Source organism: Tamandua tetradactyla, chromosome 24 (genome assembly GCF_023851605.1).
Source record: "Tamandua tetradactyla isolate mTamTet1 chromosome 24, mTamTet1.pri, whole genome shotgun sequence".
Taxonomy (NCBI): domain Eukaryota; kingdom Metazoa; phylum Chordata; class Mammalia; order Pilosa; family Myrmecophagidae; genus Tamandua; species Tamandua tetradactyla.
Genome location: NC_135350.1, coordinates 22098258 through 22112355, shown reverse-complemented (window position 1 = coordinate 22112355; position 14098 = coordinate 22098258). Strand labels below are relative to the sequence as shown.

General features: G+C 33.4%; 1 protein-coding gene across 4 annotated transcripts in view; it reads left to right on the top strand.

Annotated features, from left to right (window-relative positions):
* The window catches only part of BANK1 (B cell scaffold protein with ankyrin repeats 1), a 327436-nt gene that overhangs the window by 255548 nt on the left and 57790 nt on the right, over positions 1–14098 (top strand). For all 4 annotated transcript variants that reach the window (XM_077142683.1, XM_077142682.1, XM_077142680.1 and 1 more), the window contains one exon: positions 13523–13601. In XM_077142683.1, coding sequence (XP_076998798.1) covers positions 13523–13601 — 79 coding nt within the window. The remainder of the gene's footprint in view (positions 1–13522; positions 13602–14098) is intronic.

Below are 14098 nucleotides of genomic sequence, written 5' to 3'. Positions count from 1 at the left end.
GTTAGCTGGTCTAATCCTTGAGACAACCCAAAGAAGTAGGTATTTGATTTTCAGATGATAGTTATTGATGAGAAAGATCAACTTTTTATTTATCATTAGTAGTTGAGAGCCACTTTGAATTTAGGTCATCTGATTCCATATCTCTGCTTGTAATCACTATCCTAGTGATTCTCCATGCTGGATACACATTAGAATCTCCATCAGACCCATTAATAAAGACCAATGGCTGGAGCCCACCTCTAGAGATCCTAATTTAATTGGTCTTGGGTGATATCCAGAAATTGGTCATTTATAAAAGTTCCCCAGGTGGTCTAACATGCCTGCAGAGCAAAGAATCACTACACTAGCTGATATTGATACTCATCTGTAAGTTATTTTTTGGTGCCAACCTCCTAATACACAATAAACCTATTATTCTCTCCAGGATGGAAACCTATTATTCTCTCCAGGATGGAATAAGATATAAACAAAAATTTAATTGGAACCCTCCAGTGCTTTATTTCACAAATTTAACATACAAGACATGGACATTAGATGTCACAAATTACTAGGTGGCTCTGGGTAGGATATCATCATTTTAAATTCATTTTTCCCCCGTCATCCTCTCAGAAAGCCTGTCCATTACATATGATATATTTAATTTTCCATTTTTCTGTATTTTAATCTTTAATATACCTGGCCTACGCTTTTTTAGCTAGTGCAGCTCTGATTCACGAAAGGGCAACATAGGGTCACCTGAATCATGCCTATTATATTTAGCTAAAGAAAATGTCTCATGAAGCCGGTTGTAGAGTAGAATAAAAATTTAATTCATTATATAATTGCTCATCTTTCTGCAGTTTGTGTTTGTTTTTTAAAAAAAAGTGAGAGGAGAAAGAGAACATTGAACTAATGGTCAAGTCTGAAAAAAAATCAATAAATGATCATAAGTGTGAAAAATATCTCTAAAACTTGAAGCTTCTGGAGCACCATGTGTTAGGTACTTGATAAAGTGGGCAACTATTTATGCATGTCTGGGCAACTATTCTTTCACCAGATAAAAATAATAGAAGAAACAAGCACAGATCAGACACCTCTGTTCTAGCAAATGACCCATCAGTTGGTTTTATACTAGAATTGATCATGATTACAGAGGCTGTCAAAGCAGTAAGTTTTGTATTCGAACGCAAATCAGTGATAAAAGGCTAAGTGTTTTGGTTATCTTTGAAATGTTAACTAAATTAGGAAATAAGAAAGAAAGGATAGATAAAAAAACATTGCTGTGGTGACAAGGGGCATGGAAACAAGGTAATATGAAACCACAATTTTAATTTACTTTTAATCTTGCCACAAAACTTAGACAAATGTAACTAGACAAATGGACTTTCATTTTTATTTCACTTTTTGTTACATCCATCAAAACATAGGTTGAGTCTACCCATTGTAATCCAGAAAAGGATTAAACTTTCTGGAAATTCAATCACTGGTAAATTGGCAATAAATTACAGATTTTTCTAATACCGTCATGAATATGCAGAGATACCATTTTTTTCTTTGTTATGGAAATTGTGGTTCTACAAAACAATCATGCATATAATAGTGGATTCCTATATAAAACCCTACTATTAACACCTTGAATTTGTGTAGAAATTTGTTACAATTGATGATATTTATTTAGTTGTACTATCAATTATAGTCCATGATTTAACTTAGGGTTCACAGTTTAGGTAGTGTTGGTCCATGAATTTAAAAAAAAATGTTTATTTGTTGTCATATATACAATGCTAACATTTCCGCCTTTTGATCATGTTGAGTTATATATTTCAGTGCTGTTAATTATATTCACCATGTTGGGCTACCATCACCACCATCCATTACCAAAACATTTCCATCATTCCAAAAAAGAACTCTGTCCCTGCCAAGTGCCCTGGTAACCCATATTCTACATTCTGACTCTAGGAATTTGCTTATTCTAATTATTTCAAATCAGTGAGATCACACAATATTTGTCTTTTTGTGTCTGGCTTTTTCACTCAACATGATGGTGCATCTGTGTTGTCACATGGATGAGGGCTTCATTCCTTTTTACAGCTATACAACATTCCATTGTATGTATAGATCACATTTTATTTATTTATTCATCAATTGTTAGATATTTGGGTTGCTTCCATCTTTTCACAATTGTGAATAATGATGCTATGAATATCCATGTGTGAAAGTCTGTTCAAGTCCCCATTTCAATTCTTTGGGTTATGTACCTAGTTGTATGATTTCTGGGTCTTTAAAATCATGATGCTTACCCTTCATTCTGAACTGCATCTCATGATTTCCATTGATTACTAGATGTTGTTGAGTTAACGCCATAATTTTCTCCCTTATTCATTAGACTATCACAATATTAATCAAACATAGAGGATATAAATTTCAAATTTTATTTTTACTGTCAACATAAATTTTAAAAAGTTTGTTGTCCTTTATAGAATAAAAGAACTTTAAACTGTAGTCAAACATGATTTATTCATGGAACAAAAAGTTTCACTTCCAAAATTGGACATTTTTTACTATGCCTATTTAATAATAATAAAATATGGCTGTTTCATCAGTATACTTACATATGATGTCCACAGGGGAGGAAGTTCCATATAGTGTAGTATAAACAGCACTGAACGTGTATCCTTAAGATCTGAACCCAAGCCCTGGGTTCTCCTGGATTTGAATCTGATTGCATCATTTCTGTGAACCATCTTTATCTTAGAATCCTCGTCTGTAGAACTCCCCCTCCCTGCCCTGCAGGATTGATATGAGGACCATGATATGTATGAAACTGCTTTGAAAACCATTAATTGCTTTAAAATGTGAAGAACTATAATTAAAATCTTAAATCAGAGAACCTGCCTCTCTCATTATTTCACATCAAGGCAGAGGAAAGACCTTCTAGACATATCTCACGTATATGTGAAAAAGGTGCTAAAGATAAAGCTTTGGATTAGAACAAACTCATCTCATCTAGTGGCCATGAACATATCATTAAAAATTTCTCAGCATCTGTTTTCCCATTTGTGATATGAATACAGCAATGGATAATTGTATATATTGCTTGAGGTAGATTTAGAAGAAATAGCCAGACACACTTTCATTCTTTGCTACCAAGGAGACGCAGCCCATTAAGTTATCAAACTATATTACTGTAAAACCCATATGTTCTTACTTGTAACATTTCCATCTTACAACACTTTCTTTTTTAACAGACTGGGCCTAAAGCAACATTCTTTGATTATAACATATATCCATTCATCCCATTTTTCATTTCTCAGAACACAAGAAACATAAGATACTTTCACTGTATTTGTATTCAAGCCAAATATAAAAATGTAGTTGTCTCTTGCTTCTCAAAAAATACCTAACTCCTTTACAAGCAGAGCAGCAGAGAAAAATGAATAGGAAAACCTTGAGCCATCTTTACCCAATCTCATCTGTTTCCCTCCCAGTACCTCCCCGAGCACTCCTGCATCAGCATGGTATGGACTTAGGATTCCTTGCTTATGCTTTCAAATGCCATTATTGCTGTTTTTCCCATCTCTTCTTTGGGACCTGAGAGTGGGTCGTCATTTTCTCTGTAATTCAGGCCATAGATAGTATATTTATCTCAATGTGTGTTCAGAAAGCAGCACTGACAGACTGCCTGACCTGAATACTGGGTGAGGCGATAACTCTACTGCTATGGTTTCCTCTGCTCCATAAACAGATGTCCATTGTCCTGTCCTCAAGCCAAGCTGGACAATTCATGGATTCCCTAACATAACCAATGCTTTCTCATGGCCATACATTGATGATGCTTCTCTGACTGCCCATGATGCCCTGCCCTGCCCTCTATCCCTGCTTTTGAAATGATCAGTTTTCAGAGATCTCTCAAATGCCACCATCCTAAGGCTTTTGTGTTTGTTGCAAAATCTGTCAACTCTCTTCCCTATGAATCTCTATGACTCTTGAGTTATAGTATTCATAGGTGAACAATACATTCTTCCTCGTACACACTTATTTACTTATTTTCCCTGTTGTCTTGGATCTGTAGTAAGAGACTAGCTGTATAAACTTGGGCGAACAATTTAACCCCTCTGTGCCTTTCTTCCTTCATTAAATTAAGATTACAATAGTAAAAGCTCCGATAAGCTTGTTGTGATGATGAAATAAGTAATTATATGTACAAAATTAGAGCTGTGTCTGGTACATAATAAACACTGCACGTTATTATTATTAATAACAGTATCATTGTTGATATTATTATTGTTCTTACACCCAAGATATGAATCATAAATAGGCATGTGGATGTTTGAGTTACCCAAGAAAAATTTGTATTCCTCAAGGCCCCACCGCCTAACCTAGTTTCTGATATTTAGTAGGTTCTCAATAATTTTTTAAATAAGTAAATAAAAAATTAAGTTCCTCTGCCATTGCTGTAATTCTCTAAAGATTGAACTTTACCTGAGTTGACAATGCTTTATTTTGGTGAGTTTCTAAGCAGCCCACCTTTTTTGTAAGGGATATGTCTTTACAAAACTTCAAAATACATTCAGCCACAAGGCAGAACATTTAATTGTATATTCATGCACTTAGCTAAGCTGGGTTAATAAGTGCAAATCCCAGATAAAGTATCTCCATTCTCATACTGGTGTTTTAATTACATGCTCCCTAACAATGTACAATGGTTCAGATATCAAGGCAGAACATTTAAAATGTAATGCGAGAAAACTCAATGACCCACTGAGTAAATAATTAGGTTTATATGTGCTAAGTCAATAATTATGTTTGTATGTGTCTATGTTTATTGTTGGTTTCTACAGAATTTTACCTTGAGCAGTTTCAGAGGTACCTTCAGACAAAATGAATAGCATTAAATCTACCTATTGCATATTAACTTCTTTTTAATATGAAGATACTGTTTTAAATATATACATATCCTACTATGAAACCATCATTCATTCAAATGGTATGGCCTAACTCTTAGAAATGAATGACTATGTATTTAGAGCCAGAAAGATCTTTCTCCAAAAGATATATAAAAGTAAAGCTAAAGGTAAAACACATTAGGAAAATTTATTTAAACTTCATGCAAAGCTACAAACTCATCTTAGTTACTTCCAGATTAAAATGGATTTTAGGCATAGTCTGATTTCCTTTAGACTGACCCTGATTTCTTTTAGGTCATGGGTATGAAATTAAAGATTATTTTCAAAATTGACTGAAATCTGTTTAATAAATCACTCAAAGTTTTAAAAACAAGCATGCTTGCAATTCTTAATGGCATAATGAAGTAGGATGAGGTTCATTGTATTGTAAGTCTAAATTATAAACAGTAGTACCTAGATGCCTTAGTTGGGGTCCCCACAGAATACAATTTATTTCATTGTTAGAAGCTAAAAGCTTTCAGATTTCTGGACTGAATAAAAATTATGCTTTTCTTCCAAAGTGAGATTCTTAGATTTATTGATTCTCTTCTATTTTGATTTTTCATGTGTATGTGGAGGGAGTATATTTCTTAAAAATGATGTTTCTTCTACCAGAAAAATTTTCCATTTCATTTAACCTTAAATGCACTGCAGATTTTTTTCTAACAAATTCATTCTGTTATCAACTTATCAATTTATTTTGTTACAGGTTTTGATTATTTTGGTGCATGAAAATAGATTTCTTGTCTAGAAATGGTATTCCTTGAATAGATCAGTATTTATGTAAGATTTAATAGTGTGCATCCTACTGAAGTACTCATCAAATTTCAGTGGAATGTGAAAAGGCTTCTGATTAGTATGTGATTTGAATGGAATTTGGTGAACTGGAATTGGGTGAAAACCGTGGCTTTTAATCGGAAGAATTTTTAATTGAGGATCTGTGTGTAGGTATCTGAAGTTTCGCTGGTTATGAGATATTGATTTGCTACACAGTGGTACAGTTATCATTGCTAGTTAAATTACAGAATTTAAATGTAAAATTGTCAAGACAGGAAGAAATACTTAGGGTAATATGTGTGTTGGATTGCATCAAAAATATCAAATCCACATATATAAAACAGTGCCTCTCATATACTTTTGTCTATAATGACTTTCTCTCAAGGGAACAGCCTCAATTGAGCATTTGAGGCCAGAACTTTTATTTAATATCCCTTTATGTCTTCATTGAATTTATAGTTCACCATTTCAGCCAATTGATTTTTCTTGTTTTAAATGCTTCTCCAATCAATAAGAATTGACCATTCTAATTCTGTATTTGAGGTTAGAGATTTAGAGATTATTTCACCCTTGTAAACACTTACTGGGAATAGATTTTCAAGAATATAAACTTGAAGAATTGTTGCTTAATTTGTCAAATAACACTTGTTTTCAGATAGATTAATAATAATATAAAGTAAAGTGTCTTTTGTTTCATTTGTCGAATAACATTTATTATCTAACGACTGAAGAATATAATCTTTGTGTGGAATTACTGGGTCTCTAAATTGTATTTTATGTTTGCTTCTGGCTTAGATGAGGTTTCACAAACCACTTGTGCCTCTGTTTTGAGCTGAAAGAAATGTCCAACAACTGTGATGATGACAATTCTAGCATTTTATTACTTTGCTTGTTTTTTTTTCCTTTTGGTTCATTTTGAACCAATTATTGAAAACTCAGAAAAAGGGAAAAAATTGGCTTTTAGTCAACATAAGCATAAATTCTGACTGCCTCCATACTAACTCCAGTCTGGCAACTTTAAAAGATGTAAATCCATCCATTATTAATTTCTACTTAGTTTGCCACCAAATTAAGCTTTTTTATTTGATTTACATATTTAAAACAACAGAGATTTATACTTTTGATATTGTGATACTTTGTATTTCCTCTACAGACCTTTCCTTAGCTTCTTGTTTCCTTAACTTATATGCTTAATAGCAAAACTACATGCTACTGTCTGATACATACGTGCTTTTGAACTTGGTATAGAAAAAGAAAACAGGAATTGAAGTTCTGAATGTAATCATAGGTTCATATCTTGAGCTAAATTCCATTCTTGATTATTCACATGTACACTTTTATATCTCATCCATGGCCAATTTCTCCTGCCCCACTCCTCACTTTTCCTGGAATGAGTCACCCTTTTGAGTCAGCACATTCCCACCCTCACGTCATTTCTTTTTCACCCTCACATCATTTTATGCTTAATTTTAATATTATCCTAAACAAGTCTTTATTGTTATTTCAACATTTTAAAATCAAATATAAGTCATTTGGGAATTAAACACTATGTGAAATTATTTGAGCACCCCCCAATACAACCCTGCTGAAACCCAGCTCTTGGGGTGCCTTACATATCATGGTCTGTGGGGATGGGGGATAGTATCACTGGGGAATTTGGGATGCCCAAAAGCTCTACTTAATTTCCACTCACATAAATGACCTAATATTGACCCATCATTGCATCTGTCTTGTAATTTCCTCACACTTAAAAATATGAATCATGTAAAAAAAAAAAAATCATTAGTATGCTAGAAAAACCACTACTTAGAGAAGTCTTTATCTTTTTTTTTTTTTTTTTTTTTACATGGGCAGGCACCGGGAATCGAACCTGGGTCCTTGGGCATGGTAGGCAAGCACTCTAACCTGCAGAGCCACCGTGGCCCACCTATTTTTTATTCTTTATATTCCAATTTTAATACACTGATATTTACTAGATGTTATCACTGAGTATAAATTTTGACATAATTTTAATGAATTTAGAAACATAATTTAGAGAGAAATTTGACAAAAATAGGGCAACATAAAAATTCTCTCTAATAAAATAATAGTCTTAAATATAATAGAGCTAACAGTTCTTGAGTGCTATCTATAGTCAAGCTCTGTGTTAAGTACTTCATATCTATTTTCTCATTGAATTTTCACAATAACTCCATGAGTCAAGCTACAGTTATGTCCAGTTTGGCATCCAGTGAGGCTCAGAGAGAAGAACTTACTTAAACTCATGGAGTTTAATGGGAGAGTAAGAATTAAATCCATATCCATCTGACTGTATTCCTGAACTCAAACTCTTAAACCTATAACCTACATATCTTTATGGATGGAATGGGAAATAGCAAAAATCATCATCATCATTGAGAGAGAGAGATTTCTGACACTCCACAATGAGGGTGTAATAAGCAAACTTTGATTCCATTCTTTCTTCGAGATCCACATGATGACCAAAGACTTCATCTGCTTCTCTCATTGGGTGGCTTTCTCTTTGCCTCCCCATACGGCATGCTCAACCTTGCTTTTGCTTTTACCACTTTTCATATCAAGAGCACCACCTACATTCTTTCCTTTCCACCAGTCCATTCATTTGTTTATTCTTCCATTAGCTCAATAAACATGCACTGATTGGCTAGAACTAGATTCAGGGTTTTTCTCCCAAAGTCTACCCATCCTTTAAAACCCAGCCCCAACTTCCAACCTAGAGTGATTTCATTCTTCCTCACCTCTGGTCAAAGCAGTCTGTAACTGCTTTATGCATTTCACTTTTATTTTCCCAAGTAAATATTCAGCTTCTGGAGAGTATATTTTATTGTATATCTTTTGCATACCCCTAGGAACTTGCCTAGTATTATGAACATAAAAAACACCTAATGGTTATTGACTGGTTGATCAATGTTGATTGTAATTGTCATGCTTGAACACATTGGACGGCATGTCTGGAATGCATACTGAAGGTTTTGCATGACTCAGTTTTTACATGCTATGGTAAAATCGTCAGAAGCAATTTATCCTTCTTCAATATGCTTTAGATGAGTTCTTAAAATCATGTGGGGATCAATGAAGCTTAATTAAGAATGTTTATGTTTTTAATGCAACACATTGTTTTAGTATTTATCAGTGTGTGAAAATGAGAGTGAACTATTACTCTCCACAGATTCCTTTCAGGTTTGGGCTTCCATCATTATGAACAAAGATAGCTAGTTTTCACATTTACAATCTTAATCCTAACCAAGGAATGAATTTCTATTTTATGATTCCTATTTGAGTGGCAGAAATGGCTGAAGTCAAACCAGGAGTATGGCCCCATAAAAGTGCTGGTATGTCAAAGAAGTAGCCACAACTGTGATTGGTTCAAAATAAGCACTATCAAAATAGGACTAGAATGTATTTAAAGAGAGGCAGATATCAAAGCCTGTAGTCCACAACTGAAGTGGGAGCTGCTGCCTCATGCAGAGGTTAAGACGAAGACCAGACCAGAGTCCCTGAGGGTCCAGATCTCAGGAGGTCAGCTGGAGGGTGGCCTTAGAATGAGCATGAGGTCGGCAGGATGGAGCAAAGCACAATCAACCAGCTGAAGTCATGTACCAGCCACAAAAACCAAAAAACTCAATAAGCTTTTTGGAAGCTAATTTTTTCCAATATATTTTCATAAATTTAAGGGAATAGGTCTCAATATGCCTACTGTTTTTTTTCTCTTAATGCAAACTAACAGATATAACCAAGACTTTTTCCCATGGTACCTGTGCCTTCCACCTAAACAAATTGTCCTTTTTTCATCACAATTAGAAAACTGAATTTTTCACTGTACGGAAAGAGATTTTCAGCCTTTGTCTAGCTGGTGAAAGTACCTTTTCACCACTTTGATTTTCTATGGGAAGATTCTGTTGTTATTTTTAAATAGAACATATATCCTTATATTATTCAATTAAATTTTGATCCTTACCAAGAAAAATGTTCACTTTTCCCCTCTTATCTGGGTTTAACAACTGCGTATATATTTTATTCTTCTTCGTTTGTCTCCCAACCATGGATGGAGTTCCAGGACTCAAATTCCTGTAAGATAAAGAGAAATTTTCATGGGAAATTTTATGAATCTGACTCCAGACCACATTCCTAGATGGCCTAAGGAAAAACAAACTCTCATGAAAGATGCCGGTAAAGCCTGATGATTAGATTCTTAACATGTGCCTTTGGGGGAAAATATATTTTGAGACCCCATGTTTGCTATGACTCGTGGCTATAGTATAACATTGTTCATTACTCTTAACATTCAGTAAGAATAAAATTTATTAATCTCTGTTGGAATATTATCTCGGATTATACAGTCTTGTGCATTCATTTGGGGTAATATATAAAATATTGCAGTGCTTATTACTCTTGAAACGTATTCATCTCCCTATGCTCATTACACAGAATGCCATGTGTTTTAAAAGCTGATTAAAATATTTTACAATCAACCATTGTCAAAAGTTGGGTCAATTAAAATATCTTCAGAATCTTATAAAGAAGCAGGAAACCAACTACCATGAGAAGGTTGTTTTTATTCACTCCCTCAAAATTAAATTTTTGTGATGAATTTGTACATGACCAGATGCCAAAGCCATGTGGTACTTTTAGATATCTCAGTCACCAAGAATTTCTCTTTTTAATTTATCTTAGATCATGAATGATTTTAATTTCATTAAATATTGTGTACTGTAGAGAGTACCTATAGTCTGGAATATTACATTCAGCATATTCAAATAATAGATTTTGTAGTTTAAGCTGGATCTTTCATTTAGATAATGGAAATCAAGACAATTATAGGGACAATTTTTTTCATCCAACCTCTCTGCCCCTCAAAAAACAAATAAAACTTTTACCTTGATTATCTGTCTATTTCTTAATTCTCCATTTCAAATTTAAAGCTTGCTTTTGCTGTAGTGAAGTAAAATAAGCCTAGTAACTCCTCTGCTTCCACCTCTTATTATATGACATTCTAATAATTTTATTATTGTTTCTCACTCTCTCATTAAAATATGATTTTTGGAACTGGGAATTTAGTTTCTTTTTAAAAATGTTTTACTTATTTTCCTTAAACAGAGCATTTAACATATGGTGGGCTTGCATAAATATTTGGCAAATGAATGAGTAAAGCCAGATTCTAGCCTCAGAAAAAGAAATGTATTAGATTATTAAATAATGAGAGATAGAAAGTCTTATCCTAGCTCTTTTCTGTTGCAGCAGAATATCTGAAGGCACATAATTAAGAATAAATACATTCAATTATTATTGTTTCATTATTGATTATTTCCTCATCAAACTGATGAGATCATCATACTTACTTAAAAGTAGATCTATATTTTGTAGGATAAAGGAAAATCTAATATGTATAGGTTATATTTATGGAGCAATTACCACATAGATGTGATATGTTTTCTTTTTTACATTATTCTAATTTAACTCTCCCAGGAATCTAATAACATAGATATTGCTATCCACATTTTTCAAGATAGAAAATTGAGGTTCAGGGTTAGGTATCTTTTTTCTTTTTTTTTTTTTTTTACGTGGGCAGGCACCAGGAATCGAACCCGGGTCCTCGGGCATGGCAGGCAAGCATTCTTACCTGCTGAGCCACCGTGGCCCACCCAACCAGGGTTAGGTATCTTGCCTAACGTCACACAGATAATAAATGACAGAGTTGTGATTTGTTCTTAGATTATCTGACTCCAAAGTCCACATTCTGTCCACTACATTTCACAGCCGGGTATTAGGTGGCTAGATGTCAGCATACTTTTCTTTAGACCATTACTGATTTTATTGGAGTGCTATTATTGTATCACTAGATCTAACATGGTCTGTAAAATAAATGTGATTGTAAGAATAAGGAAACCAAGTAAGAAGCCCTTGTTTTTTAGTGTAAATTTTTCTGAAGTTCCTTTACTTGAGAAAGCAACCACTCTTTGATACTATCATTATACAAAATATCACTTGTACATAAAATTTATGAAAATGCTGAAATCAGTCAAATGGGCCATTCTTAAAATTTGAGAGTGTTTCCTTTGAGCCGTTTTTGAGTTGCGGAGTGTATGTTTGCACCAATGTCACATGGCTTATCTTATGACATAAAATATGATTCCATCAGGTTTTACCCTCAACACACACACACACACACACACACACACACACACACACACACACACATGCATATACACCTTCATGCTTGCCCAATGTCTTTATTATTTCCCAGTGACTTTCAGCTCATGAAGCCCAGGCTTGTGAACAGTATATAGCACTTTTCACATAATTTCTGGAATCTTTGAAAATCATTCCTGTTATGCAACTAGTGAAAAATTTTTTGATAGAGTTTGGTGAGATTATGGAACTTTAAAAAATATTCTTGACCTACCTTATAAAAAATATAGATCGTGTTAATTGGAGCAAAGAATTGGGCTAATTAGAAACACAGAATTGCTATATTAAAATAATACTTTTAAGGCCCAAACACATAAATATCTATCATGTCAATCCACCTAGCAAAACTATATGATTTTTCATACTAGCATTTGGTTGAGTCCACCAAGAGGAAAAAATGATTTAAATAGAAAATAAATTGCTACATCAAGCTCACTGAAAAACACTACAAAAAATTTTCTCTTCAATATACCACTGAAATCAACCACTCTTTTTCCTTCAGTGAAGAAGACATGGATAGCATCATTTTTTAAAAGAATACATTGCTCATTGTCCAAAGTGGTGACAAGTCAAATTGTAGAGTTAATACGCAGATCAAATTCTTTTGCATAACAACTGCCATTAATTTAATAATGTTTTAATATGGATGCTTCTAATTTTGTTTTTTTTTTTGGGGGGGTGGGGTGCATGGTCTGGGAATCAAACTCAGGTCTCCTGCATGAAAGGTGGGCATTCTAACCACTGAACTTCCTGTGCACCCGGATGCTTTTAATTTTTAAAGGTGCATTCCAAATGCAGAACAAATGACCTAATCATTTCAATCAACTTTGTTTAAGAACAAAAGCACAAATCATTTGCATAATCCCTCAGAGTTTATTGTAGCAAAATGTGACATATGTTAAAAATGCTGCCAAGCTCCATCCCTTTCCCTAGATGCTTTGTACAAAGAGAACTGGCTCGGTCATGACTTAACTTTCTCCAAGGGCACCAATATGTTCTACAACTGTAGATCCCACGTCCCCTTTTCTCAGTGATTCTCCCAGTATTGAGACTGATTTCAGGGAAAAAGAAAAAAATTCCCTTATTAGATTTCATTCTTCTTTTAAAGGATGAAAATATACCACTTTATAAATTAATTTATCCTTCACACTACTATAACATTTGGTATAATTAAAAATCTCTTTTGAACTAATAAAAGATACAGAAAGTTAAGAGGAAGCAAATCTCATGGTTTTTAAGGAAAATAATTGTTTTCAATCTTATTCAGAAGTTCTTTATTGCACTTAAATTTCATTAGTTATGAAATTTTTCTGAAACTTAAAATGCTTTAAGTCTTAGCATACTTGCAATGTTTCATTTTTAAATCAATTTGTTATTTATTACAAATGCTCTATTTCCACAGTTATATTGTCAATATTGTGTCATTAAACAATTATATATGACACAAGTATAATAACTAAGATATGTACTATAATCAAGTTAAGGTATTTAAATGAAAACTTTAAAACTATTTCTTATTGCCACAAGAGTAAGTTTTCTGTAAAAAAAAAGTAAAAGTCCGGATGTATTAAGATTAATGTATGTAATTGAAAATTACATTCAATTTTTTTCAGATCCAAGAAATTTGCAGAAATAATGAGCAAGAAAATGACTATGAAGATGATATTATCTCATTTTTCACATGTCCTCCCAGTAAGTTTTACTTTATGTTATATATAACTTGAAAAGTAAAATTGAAGGGAATGTGGGAAGTTATTTAATTAACTGACTAAATTATAATTTATAATATGGTAGAGATACTACATTAACTTACTAATTTAAATTCTAAAAAGTTCCGGGTTTAATGATCAAACAAACAACAGTTTTCCTACCACAGAGAATACCCAAGTCAGGCTAATGTAAATATCCTGACTGCGTGACAACTGTATTTTTAAACAAAGACATTCTCTTGAGGTTTTAGTCTTCTCAGTTGTGAAATGAGAAGGTTGGTCTAGAACACTCTAAGGACTTCACTGGCTCTAATAGGTTGTAATTCTATATTCTAAGGTCTGAAGACTAATTCAGAGTTTTCCTACTTGTACATAAACGCTACCCATTATGCCAGATTCCACTGATATATAACTGCTTGGTTGACATCTTCACCAGCAGATCTGATAGGCATCTCATACCTAACATTCACAAATCTGAAA